The 21,083-nt window shown below is 44.1% G+C and overlaps 1 protein-coding gene across 5 annotated transcripts in view; it reads left to right on the forward strand.

Annotated features, from left to right (window-relative positions):
- Positions 1 to 21,083, forward strand: part of Crim1 (cysteine rich transmembrane BMP regulator 1) — a 179,188-nt gene that overhangs the window by 94,644 nt on the left and 63,461 nt on the right. For all 5 annotated transcript variants that reach the window (XM_055618383.1, XM_055618398.1, XM_055618392.1 and 2 more), the window contains 2 exons: positions 10,436 to 10,557; positions 20,491 to 20,673. In XM_055618383.1, coding sequence (XP_055474358.1) covers positions 10,436 to 10,557; positions 20,491 to 20,673 — 305 coding nt within the window. The remainder of the gene's footprint in view (positions 1 to 10,435; positions 10,558 to 20,490; positions 20,674 to 21,083) is intronic.

The raw sequence follows: 21,083 nt of genomic DNA on the forward strand, positions 1-21,083 counted from the left end.
CTTTTCTTGCCTTGTAGGATTTGGGAGGAGTGTTATGATTAGCGTAAGTCACTAGTTAATTTGTCTTTTCTTGTTTTGAGCAAACCTGTTCCAGAGCCTTCATGGATGCCTGAAATTTCACATGAGACTAAACTATATGCATGATCCATTTTTCCCTCCGCATAGAGACCCATAATGAAGGCACAAGAAGATACTCATAACAAGTAAAATATAGCCAATATAGCAACAGTACTATAATAAAAATTACTCATGCTGGTCATGGTAGCTTAGGCCTATAATCCCTGCACTTGGAGAGTGGGGCAAAAGAATTACCATGAATTTGAGGCCAGTTTGGGTTTGTAAAGTGTGAGCCTGTCTTAAACTCTCACACATAGATATATGCACAGTGTTATTTATAACTTAGGATGGTTTATTTCTAGAGCGTCCCGTTTGAAAGGGGTTAGCTGAAAGCATAAATGGAGCAGGTAGAATAGTCTCATCTGTGCATCTTTGAGAGCCAGGGCCTACCCTGTGTATTTCTCTTTCTTACCCCTGTCTAACACAGATAAATAATAAGTTTAACTACATTCTAGAGATGGTCTGTGGCAAGTCCCAGCACCCAGACCCTATAGCTTTGTAAGTATCTAGAATGTTCATCATGTACTAGGAAGGAATAAAGTGTCTACGATGTCATTCACTGGGCCTTTAGTTTAAAGAAAGGCAAATGTGAATAAATCATTGTAGTTTTAAGTGTTACATGTTTTAGAAGTTGAAATGTGCAAAGTAACAAAAAGCTTATGGAGCAAAGAGATACAAATTCCTACTTGGAAAACTGTCATATTTGACTTTTGAGCTGAGTCTTTAGAAATGAGTCAGAGTTCATCAGATGGAGAAAGACAGAAGGGCATTCTAGGCTATTAGACTCATTGACTTTTTTTTTTTCGGTTCTTAAATGTGTCTTGCAGCTGAAAATATTTGTATTAATCTCATCTATCTTTATGACTCAGAAGAAATGGAATGGACCTCCACCTCCAGAAAACCACTCCATTGCAAGACTGCATCACTTACTTAAGATTTCTATCATTTTCTTCTTACTTAAAAGGAAAGATGCTTTGTAGATGCCCTACCACCCAAACCTTAGCCTGCCTCTCTACCATATCAACTACCAGTCCCTTGATACTATCTCCCTGTCCTCATCTTGACATGTGCTACACCTCTGATGGCCTGAATAATTTGCTCCAAGCCTGACTCAGTGGATTGCTTATTGCCTTTGTAAACTTGGTTCTGTGCCATACTCCCACACCTGGTGAATGCTGTTTAATCCGTGACTTCTTACAACCTCCCTCCCGCTGCCCCATATCAGCAGCGATTTGCCACCGTGCCTCCAGCACATCATCAAAGAGGTGGGTCCTTGAGGATAAATGGAGGTCTGATTCCCACAAGGGGTCACAGATAGAATGGCCTGTTCCAAGAATGTGCTCTTCCCAGTAGCCTTTGACACAGAGAGTCACTAGGTGGAGTCCCAGTTTGCAGCTGCCATCCTCGGGCCTAACTTTACCCCCGAGACATACTTCATTTCTTGAGATTACTTTCTTTGCCATACTCCTAATAATTGCCAGCATCTTTAAACTGGCGTATTTTGCATAGAAGTCAGCCTTCTTGTGAACACGTGTTTGACTCTGCAGAGGATGAGGGAGGTGCCTCTTGGGATAAGCCTTCCTGGGCTGCCTGCTTGTCTGCTCTGATCGTAGGACTTCACTGGCTCGAGGCTTGCTATCCCTAGTTGCTATAACTGAGGGTGACAGTTGAGAGACCAGTTGCAGGAGGAGGGGAATGTAAAGGAAATGTAAAGATATTGGAAGGATCCATCCCAAGCAGGCTCCTCTGCAACACCACAGGCAGGAGGGGTTTGTATGTTGAAGAAAGCCCGTCAGGCACAGACTTGGGAGAAACTGGCAAGATCTTGGGGTAGGCAACATCAAGGAGTGAGTGTGGAGAACTGGGAGGGTGACCTGTTGTCATCTGCAAATGGGGTCTGTGGCTTCAGAAACTTTGCTGATGGAGTGAAGTATTTAAATGGCACAGTGGAAGCAAGGACCCTGGGTCTTAAAGGACCATGTGAGGTCAGCGTGTTGAAAATGCTTCATCTGCTCATGCTGAAGCCTCCTAAATCATAAGAGAGTACATGTGTGAGTTCTTTCATGTTTCATCCACTGTGCTAGAGACTTAGATAATATAATTTGTCCAAGCTCCCAAGGTCACATTGCTCCTAAGTAGCCAGAACTCAGATACGACACTGTCTTATGTCAGTGTTCATTCTCAAAGTCTCTGTGTCTTGGGGTAGGAATCAGAGCTACTGAAAAAGATGGTTGTGTGAGCAGGAAAGCCATGGCATGGGAGTCGCTGACGCTTTCTTCAGCAATTGTTGACTTCCCAAGTGAGTGTAGAGGTTCCCAACCTCACTGTACACGGAAGTGTGTCTTTAAGGGAGAACCAGGTAGTTGTGAGAAGATTTGAGTGATGCGCTTTTTTTGTTGATGCCCAGATTGGCTCCTGGGGTTCAGTTGGAAAGAAGGTAAGGGTATGAGATGAGTCCCTGGGAGCAGATCAGTACTTTGGCAGATGTATGTTCCCCAAAGACTGAGAGACTATACATTCTACCACTTAACGTTTATGACAAGGGTGAGAGGCCCGGAGTTGGCTGTCCACGGGGATCCAATTGGATGTCTAAAGTCATTTGCTTCCATGCCAGCCCAAGCCCAGATGACTGGAGATCTGAAGCAGTATGTACATCCCCAGCAGCAGAAGCTGAGCTTAGGTTTTTCAAGCAGTACACTCCTTTAGACATCAGCAGTCAGTGCTTGTTCAACAGCCTTACCTATCATATCCAGGGCCTCCCTAAACGGAAACTTCCTGAGTAATCTCAGCATCCAACCAGCCTCATGCCTGCTGCATGTGTATGCTCAGTAAATAGACACAAACTGTAAACTAGCCAATTCCACGCTCCAGAGCACCCGTTTACAAGGCAGTTAGTGATTCCAGGCTTTGAAATGAGAATACTTTACATTGCTGTATTAAACCTTATTCTCAGGGCCAGAGAGATGGCTCAGTGGTTAGGAGCACTAACTGTTCTTGCAGAGGATCTAGGTTCAGTTCGCAGCACCCAAGTGACAGCTCACAGCCATCTGTAACTCCACTTCCAGAGGATCCAAGGCCTCTGCTGACATTATTGAGCTCCTGCTTGCACTTGGTGGGTGCACAGGCATACACTTAGGCACACACATACACAGAAAAGAGTGTTTTAAAAACATCTTATTCTCATGTTCATCCCTCCTTTCAGGCTGTGGTGTGCCAGCTTCTCTTGTTTCTTTTTTATCTTGACTGGTCCACTGTGCATTTCTTCCTCCCGTCCTGCCAGCTCATGAAAAGCTACACCAGTGGCTTCTCTCAGACCTAAGGAAGTCAAAGCAGAGGACACATCAGTAGCCAGACAACTGATCTGGACAAGGTGTTCAGGAATGCCTATGAGGTCCCTGCCCTAACATTTTCAACAAGGACCAAGGAATATTTTCAGCTATTGCTGGGCCTCTGGTCTGCTGCTGACATTAGAGCCTTTTCAAGCCTATCCGAGTAAGCCACATGAGAACAGTAGTTTATAGAAAGCATCATTGCTTTATCCTCACGATACTTTCTGTGGGGCACATTTCTAGGAGAACCATGTCGACTAAAAGCTTGTGTTTTCCTACAGTGTATACCACCTTTCCTTCAGCTTCACACCTGCTGCTTCCTGGAATCCTGGCATCTTTGCGGAGGAAGCGATAATTATCTCTTGAAAAAGCCAGGAAAAGAGAGACTGTCCTAGTTATTTAATTGTGGTGGGTTTGTATCTTCCCTGCAGGAGAGGACTCCCATCACGTCTTTCTCCCAGACCCAGAAGAACAAGAAAAGCATAATAACCACAGAGAACTCAGTGGCATTCTTCTTGTCTCTGAGGTCAGAGTCCTAAGAACTGTGCAGTCACCTGTTAGGAGCAGCTCCCTGCGCCGGGGAAGGATCACTGATGGACAGCAGAGAGTGATCCTCTGTGGCTGGCTGTGGCTGGTGATGAAGATTCAAGGAGCTCATGTGGGGATTAGTTGGAGGAGGGTGAAGTAGGGTCAGTAGTCCTCCAGAGAGCGGTAAATCTCCTAGGGAGAGACAGGAGGGAAATTCAAGCCCAAGGAACTCCCATAGGGAGCTATACCGTTTTCCAAAGTGGTAGTTGGACGTTCAACGTCAAACCTCCTTCTTAGGAATGTTTTATTTACAGTCTTGTTTTAAACGGACGTATTCCTGGAAAGGGGTTAAGGAAGTAAAGCAGTAGAGCATCAGATTTCTTTACTGGTGAAGCTGGTTTTTATAGAATAGGATTGTGTTATGCAGCATCATGTCCATTCTTGAGAAGCTTTTTCATTAGTAGCCTCTACAACCTTAGTGCTGCTTTTTAACAAGGACTTAAGTGCTTCGTTTTTCCTTGGTCCCTGACCAAGGGAAACCTCCCTGCCTTTGGCTGCAGACAGAGTTGAAGTCTTAGGCACGTTTTTTCAGAGGTACAATAAAGCCAGTATTGGATGAACTCTTTTCTAGAATACTTCACAATTTGGACTTATTTTTCCTGTGGGATGAGGACAGAGATAAGTGTCTGTGTCGGGAAAGACAGGGTGCCAATGGTGCATAGCTTCCAATGTCTTCCTCTGGAGAGAGGTTACGGTGGAGGGGTGTTAGAGTAACCGGAATAATGTTTGTTGTCCGTGTGCCAGTGCCCAACACAAGGCATATTCCTGAGGCACTCTTGTGCTTTGCAAAGAGTGCTGTAGGGATGGCAAAAGACTCCTTCCCCCTGTCCCCTGCTTAAATGGTCATATCACCCTTGTTTAGTGTCCTTTAAACTTTCTCCTTTCATTCTGGTAAGCAGACAAACAAGCATTGATTCTTCAGTGTAGTTTTTCAAAACAGGTCTCAGACCTGCCCTGTAGCGCCAGGACTGCAGCACTTGCCGTCATCCATTTTCTTCTTCTGAAACATAGAAAGAATACTTAAATATGCAATGGCTACACCCCAGGGAAAGCAGAACAATAAGAGGGAAAGTGAGGTTGGGAAACATATCGAACCAGGTCTGCAGGTTGGGATTGAAAGAGATCAAGAAAGAAGAGAAGCAAGCCGATGCAGAGGTGGCATGCTCTGGGAACTGCCGATGAGCACTCTGGGTACCAGCCGATGAGACGCAGTAGAAGGGAGCCCGGATTGGGTGGCAGCGTTGATGGGGACAGAAACTGGGGCAGTAGAATCATGGAACTTTAAAGTTAGAGGAATGCTTCTCTTGAGCATGTGTCTTTCTTTATGGGTGAGCAAACCAACCTCCCGGGAATTGGAGTAGATTGCTACTGATACCACATTTTTCTGGTGGGTGTCAGTTAAGTAAATAAGTCAGTCTCTTCTTCCCTCACTCCTGAGAGATGGCACTCAGAGCAGAAGAAGCCGTTGTCAACTCTCAAGAGCACATACTAACAATTATCACCACCATGAAAGAGTTAAGAACTGGTACTTGATCTTCTCAAGTGGGGAGTAAACTTTAAACCGTAGCAACCCAGTGCCTGCACACGTAGGCACGAGGGTCCTCAAAGATGGTCCCAGGAGAGTGGGTGGTTAGCAGATTCTGCACTCCCTCCTCTGTCCTCAAGTACAGCACCCCAGAGCGTGCACTGTAAGCGGATTCCATTGTCTTTCTTCCACTCACTGATCTGGGACAGCCCTAACCTCTTGAGCAGGCCTCTTTTCCAGTGTATAAAAGCAATGCAGGGCCAGCAAGATGGCACAGCCGTGCTTGCCACTCATCTAGTGACCTGCGTTCAGTCCCCAGAATCCACATGAAATAAGGGGGGAACTAACTCCAAAAGTTGTTTTCCAGTTTGCCCACACATACACACACACTCATGCACGCTCACAAATAGATAACTGTAAAAATACTTTTACAGAACAATGCATGCTCTTAGCTCTAACTTAATAGCCATGAATAAGGAAAGTGTTCGTACCAGATTTTTGTTGGACGTATTTGCTGATCATTTTTTTCTTCCATAAGACATTTCCTCCTCTGCTGGAGGAACTGACAAGAGAATCAGTATGATTTTGATTTAGTAGAATAAGCAGGTACTGTCCAAGAGTCAGGTATCCTGTCTTTGTATTGGTAAAAGTCAGAGGAGGAACGAACAACCCTGGAGCAGTCCTTTCAGGTGTGTGGTCCTAAGGGCTCTGGGGTCTTGAGTAGAAGCAGGGATGGATGGGCATCTGAACTGTGGGCCGGGGATGGCCGTTGCACAGTCAGGGAATGCCTGATTGCCATTGGCGCTGGAGTGACAATGAGCCGAGTAGCCAGTGGAGTGTGGAAGCTACAAGAAACGTAGAGGCCAAGCTCACAGACACGCGCTAAGATGTGTCGGGACACCTCGGCATTGCCTGGGACTGTGTTTGTAGCCCCAGAAGCAGAGGACTTACAGGTAGAAAGTATACTCACTGACTGTTAGTCAGCTACCCAGCGATCTGAGCCTCCTAAGGAAGTGAGTGCCCTCTAGGGGTTTATGTGTTTTCTAAGTGCTGTTCACCGTTACATTAGGCCATTAAGATGCCCACTAAACTGAATCCATTACCTACTCCAGAAAAAGAAGGACAGGCCCTCTTAACCAAGTCCCACCTAGCTGCAGCTGTGACTATATTATGCAGAAATTCATTAACATGGTATTTTGATTGATCATTATCTTAACATTGAGGATAGCATTACAGGCTCCCCACCCCCCAGCAAATTGCCCATACAGATTACTACTTCTTTGAAATAAAAAAAAAAAAACCAACACTTAACTCTCTTATTATGATTTCACTTATAAGAACTGTACAAAATAGGGTACTACACGGAGGCAGATCATGTATTTGAAGTTGCCAGAGCAGGAGACAGGAGAAGCGGAGAAAGGCTGCAGTGGGGTGCAGAGTTTCTGCTTGGGGTCCAGAAATAGGTGCCAGTGGTGACTGCAGAACTTTGCAAAAGAAAACCAGTGTACAGGATTCCATATTTTAGAAGAGTAGATGCTGTGTGCATGACTTTCATCTTACAGGGCTTATGCTCAAGGTATCCTCGCATCCCTCTGTCTAGAGGGACTTGAGGTGACCATCAAGGGTCTCTGCCTTTTCCCCCCTGCTGTTGTAGCTGATTTGTTACACTAGCTAATATCACCCATCCTATCTTCTTTTCCAAGTCTGTCGAATTTTGTCCACCAACATAAAGGGTACAAAAAGACCATGTGACCCTAAGCAAAGGATGAGAAGGGTTCCAAACAAGTGTGTCTGGATGTTCAAGGGAGCTGAGAAACAGCTGGACCCATGGGCTAGGCAGAAACTCAGGAAGCAGGATGGGCGAGCAGCAGAAACAGTAAAGCAAGAGTTTGCCTGGAGCAGAGAGTGAGCGTAGCATAGGGAAAACAAAGGGAAGTGCTGGGAGGGAGGATTGGAAGGAAAAGGTATGTGAACCTGTGGGTGATGAGTGCTTCGCTGAGACACTGATAAATGGAACGAGGAGAAGATTGCTGGCTCTGGAAGCGAGTGCAGCAACAAAGCTGTAGGCCGGGTGTGGCATGGCCCGAGTGAGAGAAAACAGCGTAGGAAACTGGGGAGGGGTAAGTGATGACATCAACCTCTTTAAGCATCTGTCTCATGTTAGGTTCCTAATCCATCTGTTTTCTCTTTCGCCGCGCTTGCTCTTACCCAGGAATGGGTAGGAGGGAGGGGAAGATTCACGGGGAAAGAATAAAAACAAATGAAGAGACAGGAGGTAGTGAAGAAGACAAAGTGCAGTGTGTGAGCTTCAGCTGTTCTGGAGCTCAAAATTCCCTCCAAGTGACTCAGAAGAAAGTCTGCTTTCTTCAGGTGGAAAGCACAGAGAGTAGGGATACGCACATCTGTGTGGTGTGCGGAAACGGGGGCGGGGGGGGGGGGCATGTGCAGGAGTCGCTGCCTGACAGAATGAATGAAGACCTGAGAGTAGATGGTTTGCGTGGGTTGAGATCGATTGTATGAAACTGCTATTGGAACATTTTTCAATACGGAAACAAACAAACAAACAAAACAAATTAGGGGCAGTTTTGCAAGATCTAAGCCTAACAGGTATGTAAGACCTATCAGAGCTGAGCCCAAATGTTCACCTTCTCTGGGTCCTTCCTCAGTTCATTCATTAAAGTGATGATCTTAGGGTCAGAAGTTGAAGGATGGTACTAGGTGGGAAGCATGTGCTGGAGGGTAAGAGGACAGGAACCACGAACACACCAGCTTTCAAACACCATGGTTTTTTGCCAGTCAGCCATTTAATCTCAGTAGTAAAATGCAGGAGAAAAGGATCTTCCTTTTCTCAGTGAGTTACTAAGCATTTTTTAAGAGTTCTAGTTTGTCTATATGGTGCTGCCACGGGTCTCCACGGGTAATAATAGGGGCATTTGGACATTTGGAAATGTGGCAGATATAGAGCAAAGTTAGTAATGATTTTCAATGCATCATGATTTCCCACAGTCCATAGAGGGTTTAGCACAGACATACGTGCTCAGACAGAAAGAGTGCTGGAGTGTTGAACAACATATGAAGAAATACTTCTTGGACATATCTGTGCTCTTTGGTGTTTCAGAAGGATTCTGTGTGATGACCTATCAGGAGGCAGAATGTGAAACTAGAAGATGCCATAGAAACAGCTAGCTATCTGTGTAGGGTACTGTCAATTGTAACTGCATCTAGATACTATGGCCCGGGCGTGGCCCCTCCAGATGAAGAATTTAAGTTGTGCCGTGTCAAGTGCAGTAATGTGAGCAATATGCCAGACTGTACAATCGTAGTGACAGGACTGTGTGGTTAAAACTGTAGTGGTCAGGCACTTGAGCATGAAGGGCTATGGGATTACCTTGCTAAAGGGCCAGTTTATAGTACTCAGCCCCAGAAGGCAGTTGTCCTGCAGGAATACAAAACTCTGCATGCAAAACAAGCAGGCGTTTATCTCAAACCGTAGACAGAGAATATGATTGCAGTAAAACGTTAATGAGGTTTTCATTCCTGTTCTCCCTGGAATCTAACCACCATCACATGTGGAAGAACCGAAAGAGGAGAGGCAGGGTCAGTGTTTCATTACATCTTTCCATCTTTTAATGGTCTTTGGTGCAAACCTTTCCGTTTTAGTTCCAGGGCCAGTTGTAAATGTCATTGAAACTCTGGGCCTGGTGATTGAGATAGTTGAGGCCTATGAGTGTATTTTAATTTGTTGAAGATACAAACAATAGGAGAAGGAACCAATCACTCAAGCAGGAAAGGGGGAAAAAGCAGAATAATAATCTGTTAATAACTCTTTCGTGGGGTTGATGCCCCTCCGCTGATCATAACGCCACACCCACTGCACCAGAGGACCTACACATTTCCTTCCAGCATCTCTCTCTTTCTCTTAAAGATGCCCTTACTTACTCCTCTCAAGCTGGCATCTCACTCCATCACTCTTTCTGTCTTTTGACCCATAGTCTGTTTCCATGGAGCCCCTGGACCAGAGGCCAGTAGCTACTTCCCATTATTACATTTGCGCACTGGTTCCCAGCTGCCTGAGCATCTCATTTCCAACGTCTTATTTCATCACATCTGAGAAGCCGGTTTGGTCTCTTCTTTGCTTTCTTCACTTAGCTGTTTATCAGTACCTGTGTTTAGACAGATTGCACAGCAGTGAAAGTCAAGAGTGACCAGAGCTTTCAGCTCATGCAATATCTCCTCCCTGCATGCGGAGATTACATGCACAGGTGGTAGCCTACAGTTAAAGAAATTCAAACCCCCTACTTCCAAGACAGCTGTCACAGAGTCCATTTACCTAAATCTTATGTCATCCTGTGAATGAGGACACTTCAGTCTTTGGTCTGTTCTGCATGTGGCACACAAATGTAAATTAAACACCTGCTCAAATGACTGGAAAGCCAGTAGCTTAATTGTTGAGGGGAAAGAAACAAAACAAAACAAAAATAAACCTCTAGAGAATGCCTACTCATCACTGGAAACAAGGCTGGGGCTATTCATTCGTCATGAGCATCCCTGACCAACAGGCTGACCTGCGTGTACAGAGCTGTCCATACACCGTCTCTGAAAGTGTTACATTGAATACCAACCTGGTTAACTGAGAAATGAGGGGCAATATATCCTCCAAAGTGGGCAGAGTTAAAGTGGGAGATTATATATATGATTTGAGCTATGGTTATTTGGAAAGCTACTTACTAGGACAACCCCTCCCTCCTTCCTGTATTGTACCAGGTAACCAGATTATATCATGTAGCCCGGGTACTTGCCAGTTTGTTTGGGGGTCTCCCGACTTCTGTGTTATTACTTATTCATGGGGTTTTCCTTCCCTTTTCTTTGGTTTCAGATGCGAGTGTCTCTCTGGCTTATGTGGTTTCCCCGTTTGTGAGGTGGGATCTGCTCCCCGAATAGTCTCTCGTGGAGATGGGACACCTGGAAAGTGCTGTGATGTCTTTGAATGTGTTAATGGTACGTGGGGTTTCTCTTGTTCTCAGAGAGTGTACATTCGTGCAGCAGGAGGAGGGAGGGTCAACCTGGCTGTTTCGGCCAGTTAGACCAGGGAGCGTACTTAGGGACATGCTGAAAGTCACTCAGAAAGGAGGCTTGCTTATTCACTGTGCAGCTAAGAAAGTTAGAGAAGGAATCACCATACTGTCACAGAGAACCTCAGAGATTCAGTAGCAGATGAAATGATAAGATCTGCCAAAAGTTCAGTTTGGGAATTTCAGGAAAGAAAGGGTATCATGGAGCCTATTACATGCTTTCTCTGTCATCCAATGCCCTGTCCCCATTGCTGTCAGGAGATAATCCAACAGAAACCACATGGGAGCTAACACAATTTGAAATAGAAAAGACCTCATTCTTCCAGGACAGCGCTTTCCCAGTCAGAGAACATCTTTGATCAGCATTTGGGATCAGTATCGACCAGTTCTAGACTTGACCCTCCTAGCCTTAGAGAACAGGGTCTCCTACCATAAGATTCCTTCAACAGAATCTGCCTCTCACCTTCATCCTTCACAAGACAGGTTGGTATTTGGCAGCTTGATGTTTATTAAATCTAGACGTTGAGAGAGTAGAAAACCTGAAACATGCTTCTCTATTGGAGTTTTCAAGAGAAAACAAGCCAACAAAATAATTGCAGAGACCGCAGCTGCTGTCTGTGCATGGATGAAAGTAGAGGCTAGGTTAGGCAACTCTTAACAAAATACACTGCACACATAGAAGCTGCTGCCTATAAGAACCCAGGCTTTGGGAGGACTCCTTCCTGCTCTCGCCTCCCTCCTCCACAAAGAGGTCTTGCCAGAGTTGTTATCCTATTTGAATTATAACCTTGTGTTTTCCAGTCCCATGGTCATGGGTTGCGTCGCTTTGGTTTGCACTGAAACACTGGTAGTGTAGCTTGGTAGTTAGGAAAAACCTCAGACCAAATCATGTCAGGTAAAGACTGTTGTTTTGTTTTTTTCCCCTCTCTTGCTATGTAACTGGGGAAGGTTCGTGGTCTCCATGGGCCTTCTACAACACTGGAATGAAATGAGTAATAGTAATTATGCGTCGAGTGTAAATCGTCCTTATTACTCTGTGCGCTCACATTCCACCCACACTCACAGAACGCTGCTCTGGGTGTTGGTGGAGGACGGAGACAGTAAGCCAAGAGTAAGCATCCTGAGACTCAGGTTTTATAAATAGAAGCCTACGAGGGAAGGCGCAGGGAAAGTTCCGTGTGCTTCAATTTCTTTGAAGTGCTTCCCATCAGCCCTGCTACCACCCAGCCGGTGGTTTCGTCTGTTAAATACCAGCCAGTGGACAGGCAGACTTTTTCCTTCTGGCCATGCCGTGGTGTGATTTACTGCAGGTGATGCCCGGTGACTGCTTTGCTTTCATCGTTTTCTGTGAATACTTAACTTGTGCCGTAATTCTTGCACCACTCGAGGCAGAAATCATGGCTCCTCACCCCAGGGCTTGCAGCGTCGGAGACGTGCCTCCTCGCCCATTCTGTAAGGAAAGCTGCCAGAAGAGGGTGATCTGTTTACCTCATCACATGTTGGCTTCGTGTGTGCCTCTGGAGGCCCCAGGCTTTCTTGATTTAGCAATGGATGATCTGATGGAGAACCGTCGTCGTGTCCTTCAGAAGTGACTGTTAACAGGCCAGCTCACACAGGGGTCACTTCACGGGAGCCCCCCCCACCAAGTTTCACTGCCCTGTGCTTCCATCTCAATTCATTTTGTCTTCTGGAATGGACATCCGCAGTGAGAACATTTGCTTCCCTTCTCTGAATTAGGAAGCTCTCTCATCCTCTCTCCTAGCTCCTTGATTCTGGAAAGCCAAGCACCAAGACTTTCTGTCAGTCAGAACATTGACTGCATCTCCTTCTCTGCGACTTTGACATCAATCTTCCTGGCTTGCCCTTCCTTTTAGACACATTTTATAGAACCCTGACCTTAAGAATAAGATAGACCGTCTGACAGCAAAAGAGAATTACTGTATTTCCTATAGTCGCTTCTTTCTTGTCGCCACAAATTTGTGGTCATTGTTACTTGCTTCTTGTTCTGCTGTAAATTGTCTTGTACTATATTCGCCATTCAGTTGTAGAAGACTAGATAGTAACTATAATTCTATGAAAACTATAATTCACTTTATAGGATATATTTCTTTTTTTCTGAGACAGGGTTTCTCTGTGTAGCCCTGGCTGTCCTGAACTCACTTTGTAGACCAGGCTGGCCTCAAAATCACAGAGATCCACCTGCTTCTGCCTCCCTGAGTGCTAGCATTACAGGCATGCGCCACTACAGCCGGTTTCTGTAGGTTATTTTTAAGAACAATCTTTCTTTGCCTATATCTTGCTTATTTTGACAGGAACATGTATACATACATCCATGTGTATTTGTATGTGAATAATATGTGTTTTAGCACCCAGGTGCTAGAAAAATTTTGCTTATGTCACAGGCTCACCATTAATAGATGCTATAAATACTCTAACTAAAAGTTCATTATTATCACTTTTAAGAGCTAAGCTCTCACTGTCTCCACCTACCCCGTGTGTGTGTGTGTGTGTGTGTGTGTGTGTGTGTGTTGGAGAAGGTCAAGGAAAGGAGGGAGAGATCAGGAAAGGAAAAACAGGTGACAGGAAGGAAACAGAAGAGAGGAACTTGTTTTTCCACAAGGACTTGGGGCAGCTATACTCTGAGAACAGGTTTAATAACATGGTGGTTAAATATTAATTAGAAAAGAGAAGAATAGTCATGGGGCTGTCAGCAAAAATTGAAAGTGAAAATTAAACAGAGCACACGCAAGTATGCAGGCTTATGGGTGTCTTTGAAGTTGCCGTAGTTGCCAGAGTTAAACATCAGGCCCCTGCCCCAGCTTCCCATCATTAAAATGTAAAAAGATATAGGGTCAGATACACAGTTCTTATTTGTAGAGGCAAAAGGCCTGCTGGACAAAGCACCACACAGTCCCTAGTGGCAGTGTCGTTCTCACATGGAAATGAAGAAGGCAGCACTGAGTGTTACGTGTTCAGTCTCTTCAGCAGCACAAATGCAGAAACCAGTACCCTTTTGCGGGGCTTCTGAATAAAAGACAAGATTACCACTGAAACTCAGTAAAAGCAGTTTCAGAAGGGAAGATGTGCACAGCTGGGCCTGTGTACCTGGATCGTGTCTTGTGGTCCTAGAAGTCCACGGTTACATCCAAAGGAAGAACTAAGTTGAGGAAAGAGGAGGCTGTCTGGTACCGTCACCAGCCTCATGTGCAGAAGCGGAGATTTCACAGCAGGGCTCTGCACGAGTCGAGCCTCGGACTTACACTACTTTTTAAAAAACATACACCAAAACATAGATGTAAATTTTAAAAATGGCTCCAGATGAACTGAAGAGCTTCTAAGTTCACTAGCCTGCGTGAGTAGATGGGAGAGCTTTTTCCTGCTTTGGTGTTGTGTTGGTAGAGCTCGGAGAAGAGGGTGACTGACTGCGGCACAGATTTTCCGTGAGCCTCTCTGCTGCAAGCTGCGAGTAAGGCTTGTGAGGTGACGTCAGAAAACACGGGAACGACTGTTCAGTGATACGACTGAGTGGAGAACAGTCAGCCCCCTCCTTCATGAAACCATACCTGCTCCTGCCCACAGGCAGATGACATGGAGCTGCCTGCCGACCTCACAGCGAGACATGCCTGTCTGCTCCATTGTGTCCTTATCTTTCCTCTCAGTCCATAGGCTCTGACTGTTGAGACACCAGGTGTAGAATGAGGACGTGATCAGCAGTCACACTTGGACATACCAGTGTGTACGCCAGGCACCTAGAGAGATAGAATGACAACTGCCTCTCCCAGTGTGACTTAGTTACATAGTGTGTCCCCCAAGGAGGTCAGGAAATTCAGCTGTGGTGCTGTGGTGTTGGGAACACACCAACTAAAACTTCCAGAAATAGTTTCAGCCTTATAATACTTAATACTGAGGGTACTTAGCCAGGCTATGTATGAGGCCAGCCCACGTCCAACAGTAGAAGAGCCTACCACCAGAATAAAAGGAAGGGAGCTTTGCTTTGGCCCAGGCATGCCAAGAGTGGTGGAAGGAGGGAGACCAGAGAGAGTCACTTGTGTGTATAGGATTAACCCAGAGTGGTCTAAGGTAGGTACGGCTAAATTCATAAGAAGGGGGCAGGGGCCAGTGTGACTTGTATTTTTAGCCTTTTGGTCTTTTGTAGCATTCAAAGCAATGTAATGGCTAAGAGTTTTGATTAAATAAAGTCAGTAACGAGAAGGATACGCCCAAAATCAGCTTTCTTGTCACATAAGATGTTGTCCTACAAACCCAGCCTGCAGCCTGTTAGTAAGAAAGTGGATGATTACTAAAGACGTCTATTAAGAACCCACTGTCTGGATGGTGGGTATGCTCAGGAAAGGTCCAAGCTCAGCATGTCTTCCAATGAGGTAATAGAGAATCCAGCGCTCGGAAGGAAGGAAGGAAGGAAGGAAGGAAGGAAGGAAGGAAGGAAGGAAGGGGAAGGAAGGAAAACTCTGTTTGGTGTGTATTTATTGACCAATCCTGTTGTTCCCTGGAGCATTAGCTAGTGAACATGAGGGGCTTTTTTACAGTCTTTAAAGTACCATCTCTTTCTCTCATTTTGAATTACTGTTTCCTTAGCGTACCCTGGTGTAGACTTAAGCATCCAATAGAAAAGGTTTGTTTTTCCTCCAGGTACTTGGAAGGCTTTGTGTCTGGGCTCTTAATTATATCAGTTCAATTCTATCAGTTAGAGGGAAATTTTTGGAGAAATTGTCCAGTTACCTCCATCTGTCTGTTTCCTGTCCTTTTGACTTCCTACGCAGGTCACCCCACAGTGCAAGGAGATCACTGGCAATATAGAAGCTGAGCTCCGCTAAGAGCTTGAAGAAGAAAATGCAGCAGGCTAGGCCTGGGTGGGGCTAGATTAGGGTAAGGTACCTCCATTTTCACATTTGCTAGAAGTTCTGTCTTTCAGTATTTCCCTTTGATACCTGTCCCCATCTGCCAATCTGTATGATTTGGCAGAGACTAGAGTTTTCCAACAGTGTGTATTATGGCCCTCTCTTTCAAGAATTGTGGAATGTTAGATGGAAGAGACAGTTACAGAATGTTGAAACATACAGTGACAGGCACAAATCACACAGGTAAAGTCACTGAAAGACACTTCTGTATAGATTCCACCCTGGGACTGCTTGCTCATGCTCTACATCTCCTTATGTCACCCTTTCTAGAGGGGAGGGGCAGATTTTTCATCATCCCAAGGTTTATGTCCATCCTCAACAGGTAAAGAAGTAATTGGGCATTGCTTTTCATTACACGCTTGTTTGGGAAGTTCTTATTTATTGCGTTCAACATCAAGCACAGACTTAATTTGCTGATTTGTTCTGTTCTAACCCAGAAAGGCTTACCCTAAAGGTCGTTTTCTGAACTGTACTCTTGGAGACTTCCTCTCTCTTAAGCTTGAGCCCACCATCACCATCTGGGGGCAACTAGCCAAGTAGCTAAAGCTTTAGCTAGCTGCCCCCATCATCCTGTCAGTCACGACTCTTCCACACCCAAGTGTCTACACCTCACATACAACAAGTCCTGCACAGCTTTGTGCGCGGCCAGCCTTCCCTTCCTTCCGTTTTCAAACGCTGTGCTGAGAGCTGTGGCTTCTTCACCCCTGCGGTGTATGTAGTTGATCAGCTCAGCTGAGTAATTAATATTGGTTTGCCCGATTTTTCTTTTTTTAGGCTGGGAGGACGTTACCTGCGTTATTAGATTGTAGGCAGATTTGGTTTATTTAGCATTCTCTGTTTTCTGTATTTTTGGGAATTTGTGATTTAATTGCAGATGCCTTTCCAGGCCCGGATCAGCTAAGTAGTCAACTACAAGTATACAGAAAAAGTCTGAGCTATCATAAGAATTCTGTTTAACATAGTACTAGTTTCCGTGGGATGGGGGAGTACCGGTAGCTTCTAGATATTACTGAAGGAAAAATGTTAGTGGAACACACGTTAGTTCCACTCCTGAGACCGCACCTACATTTAAAATTTATGTTCCTCGTAGAAAAAAATAATGGAGTTATTGATTGTATTCTAATTTCCGTATTCTGAGGAGCTACTCGTCAAAGCTGCGTTTTTGGTTTTGTTTTGTTTTGTTTTTTACTTACGATTAGCAGTAAGCTAATATCTCCACTGTATCTCCAACCTCACCTGCACTGGTTACTACCTGTCTTGTTTTGTTTGGTTGCTAGGTGTGAAATTTTTATTTTCCTTTGTATTCTTCAGCACAAGCCACATTCCGTGTGCATGTTGGCTGCTCTAACTGAATCCGACTTGGAAAGCCACCTTCTAGAATGCTGTAGTTGGGTCATGGTTTATGTTTCTCAGTCATACGTGTTTTCATCATCCTGTGGTGGTGCTGTCTCCACACCTGTGAACTGTCACTTTACTTTCTTGACAGTGCCTTGGAGGCATACCCAGAGTCATTTCTTACGGGGTCTTTTGATGCCAAATCTAAGAAGCCATTGCTTCATCCAGGATCACACAGATTTACTTCCGTGTCTTCTAAGAGCAGCATGACTGTAGCTTAGATTTAGACCATAGTGCTCAGATTCATTTTCAGTTAGATTTGTACATGTGAGACGGGTGTTTCACTTCTAATGATACGGCTCTACCTGCCAACCTCAGTACCTAGGCTATCAGCGAGATATATTGAAATAGAAAACAAATTAAAAGTGCTAAAACTCCTTTTGCGGCCTCTTTGAATAGTTCTTATGAGCTATATGGGATTTTTGGAATCCCAGATGGCATGATGTTGGCGTCTGGAAAGTACTCGTTTCCATAATCACTCATTTAATAAATTGTTATTGATTGAGATGGGGACATTGAGATGTAAGACACTGATCTTCATTCTTTAGCCTGTGACTATGTAGTTGTCTCTGCATCATTTTTTTTCTTTCCGCCCCCATCAGATTGTCCTGGCACTGCTGTCAAGAACCTGTATGTTAATAGTTTAATTCTGAATTTTGAAATCCAGAAGTGTCGTGTCTGTCTTTACCCCTGCATCACACTGTCTGGGTCAGCCTAGCATTGAGTCACATTTGGAAATCAGGAAGTGTAAATCCTCTTTGTTGTTCTTTAAAAGATTACTTTGCCAATTCCTTACAGGTTTCCATATGATTTATGAGAATGTCAGTTTAGACAAAGAATGAATTTTGGTCATGATGGCATTAGGTATTAGATTAATTTGTAAAATATTTTCATCTTAATAATATTGTGTGTCTGTCTAGAACTGTTTAATTTCTTCAAACAGTGTATGGTTGACTTCAGACTGTAAATTTTGTACTTAAATTTTATTCCTTCTAATTCTATTGGGAAATGGGATTTTTAAACTTTGTTCTCTGAGTGTTTATTTAATAGGAATCAAATTTTCTTATATTGTACCCTGTCTGTACCCTGTGTAACCTTGCTGAGGTCGTTTATAGTGTCTGGTTGATTTTTCAGTGAATTTTTGAGGTTTTAAAAAATTATTCAATATCATGTAATTTGCTTCTAGAGATAGGCTTATTTATTCCTTTCCTGCTCTGAATGTCTTACTTATTTTCCTTCCCTGATTGTGTTGGCTACAACTTACATTATAATGTTAACCTGGCACCCAGAACAGACACCATGTCTTTTTCTTGGTCTTTAGAGGAAAAGTTTAGGCTTTCAACATTGCTAAGTATGATGTTATCTGTGAGTCCTTATAGACTCTTGTGCTAGCTTTTATTCCCCACTGTGATAAACATACTTAAGAAATGCAGCTTAGGGGGCTGGAGAGATGGCTCAGAGGTTAAGAGCACTGGCTATTCTTCCAGAGGTCCTGAGTTCAATTCCCAGCAACCACATGGTGGCTCACAACCATCTGTATTAAGATCTGGTGTCTTCTTCTGGCCTGCAGGTGTACATGCAGATAGAACATTGTCTACATAATAAATAAAACATTTAAAAAAAAAAAAAGAAATGTAGCTTTAAAAAAAAGATTTATTTTGGCTAATGGTTTCTGGTTCATTATTGTCTGGCCTCATTGTTCTTAGGTCCATGGCAAGACAGTAGCATCATGACAAAGAGGCATAGCAGCCAAAAACAGAGAGAGAGAGAGAGAGAGAGAGAGAGAGAGAGAGAGAGAGAAAAGGTTCCAGGGACAAGATACACTCTTTAAAGGCATTCCCAAGTGTCTTCAGTAAGTCTCCATTAATAGTCCATTCAGCTATCACCTTAATGGACTAATCAGTTCATAAAGTTTATATCTTTCCAAGCCAGATATATCTCAATAGCCAGATCTTCAGCGCACAGTTCTTGGGGGATGGTAGGAGTGAGAATACATCACCATTTACCAGGTTAACAAAGTTTCTGACTATTCCTTATCGCTGCGTGTTTTTGTTAGGGGAAAGTTTTGGATTCCTTCGAGTGTTTGTTCTGCATCATTTGAGAAGGTGCTATCGTTCTTGTCGTTTATTCAATTGACACATCTTACTGAATTAGCTGATTTTGGAATAATTAAACCTGCTTTGCATTATGTAACAAATACCAATTAGTCATGGAATTTAACCTCTTTTATATATATTGTAGGACATGGGCTGCTAGTAGAGTCTTTGAGAAGATAATCTCTAGTTTTGTTTTCTGGTGGAATTAGTTTTCAGCAGAAATCATTGGTCTCACACTGAGAGTTTTAAATATGAACTGTTACTGTTGAGCAAAGCATGACCATAGGATGGAATGTAGAAAGTACAAGCTTTCGGCTGAAGGACTACGTTTTGTTGTTTTTCTGCCATTTGCTAAATATGTATTTTTAAAACAAATTATCTAGAATTCTCTCACTTTTAAACACATGATAATACCTGCATCATAGGAGCTGGGGAGATGTCTCAGAGGTTAAAAGCACTCACCGTGCTTCCAAAGGACTAAGATTTAATTCCCACCACCCACATGGCACTCACAACTACCTGTAACTTCAGTTCCAGGGCATCCAATGCACCCACACAAGACATAAATGTAGGCAAAACACAAATGCACTTAAATTATTTTGATTAAAAAAAATACCTGCATCCTGGCTTTTTGTTGAGGTTAAATGAAATAATGAGAGTTAATGTCCAAGCACTAATAATTGTTGATAACTAAACCAGGGAGAGAAACAGAGATCTTAGGAGAGAATATAAGAGAAAGGCCTAAGCCTTTAGAAACAGAACAAAATCCAGTGTGGAAACAGGATCATTATTTAAAGATAGAGAATTACTTAGCAGTGAATATAATCTTACATACAAGTGAGTGTCATGGTACTTAGAGTTACCTGTATTGGGTTGGAGGAAGTCAATTCTGTTCTGGCCAAGGAGCCTTTTCAGTTCCTCTGTGTGAGCAGGATGACTGTGTGTTTTGTTTTACCATGCACTAGTCCCTCTGTGAGACCTAAATTCAGTTTAGTAAATTTCCATCAAATTATTACTTCCTGCTGACAGAACTTTCTAAGGCTGTCTCAAAAGTATACAAAGACACCACTCAAAAGTGACCTGAAATGGGCCTTGTTTGCTTGTTTTTATTATTATTAAAATATAATTACATCATTTCCTCCCTTTCCATTCCTCCTTTGAATTCTTCCCATATATCTTCCCTCCCACCTTGCTTCCTCTTGAAATCATGGCCTCTTTTTCCGTAGAGTCAGAGAAAGTGAGTGCGCGATATGAATGCAACCTACTCAGTCCATCTAGTGTCAACATGTATGTGTTTGAGTGTGGCACTGGACAACCAAGGAGGATTGTCCCCCCCTCCCCCGCTCTTAGCATCCCTTAGTTGCATCCTAGGTAGCTCTTTGTCTGTGGGTGGGGCCCCCTGACCTGACACCGACTTTCATGTGCCATGTTTGTTTTGACTCTCTGCAGAAACAAAGCCAGCCTGCGTGTTCAACAGTGTGGAGTATTCCGACGGAGAAATGTTTCGAATGGACAACTGTCGCTTCTGTCGATGCCAAGGGGGCGTCTCCATCTGCTTCACCGCTCAGTGTGGGGAACTGACCTGCGAGCGATACTATGTGCCTGAAGGGGAGTGCTGCCCCGTATGCGAAGGTAGGAGAGAGCTCCCTGGAGGCCGCATGGTTCAGAGCCTTTATTTCAAAACAAATCTAATTCAGAGGACTGTTAAAGAAGTTCCTTTGCTGATAGTGCCTGGTTAGAGTATGTAGAAACACTTCCCAGGGGAAAACTCTGCTCTGGGCACAGTCCTTGGTCACAAGTTGACATGTGATTTCCTGGTTACTTTCTATTCCTCCCCTGCAGCTGTTGGGGTGACTTACTAAGTCCTAGGACCAGGCTTGTCTACACCTTGCCATTAGAATTTGTCATCTGCTGTCCTTGGGTTGCTCAGCTAAAGTTGTATGGCCGGCAACATCTCTCCAGGCCAGTCAGCTCAGAACCAGAGCCCTGCTGCCATTTCTCCTTGGGAAAGGTGTGCTGATGAGAGTCAGGTTGCAGATTGC

Source organism: Psammomys obesus, unplaced genomic scaffold (genome assembly GCF_907164565.1).
Source record: "Psammomys obesus unplaced genomic scaffold, mPsaObe1.curated_primary_1811, whole genome shotgun sequence".
Classification (NCBI taxonomy): domain Eukaryota; kingdom Metazoa; phylum Chordata; class Mammalia; order Rodentia; family Muridae; genus Psammomys; species Psammomys obesus.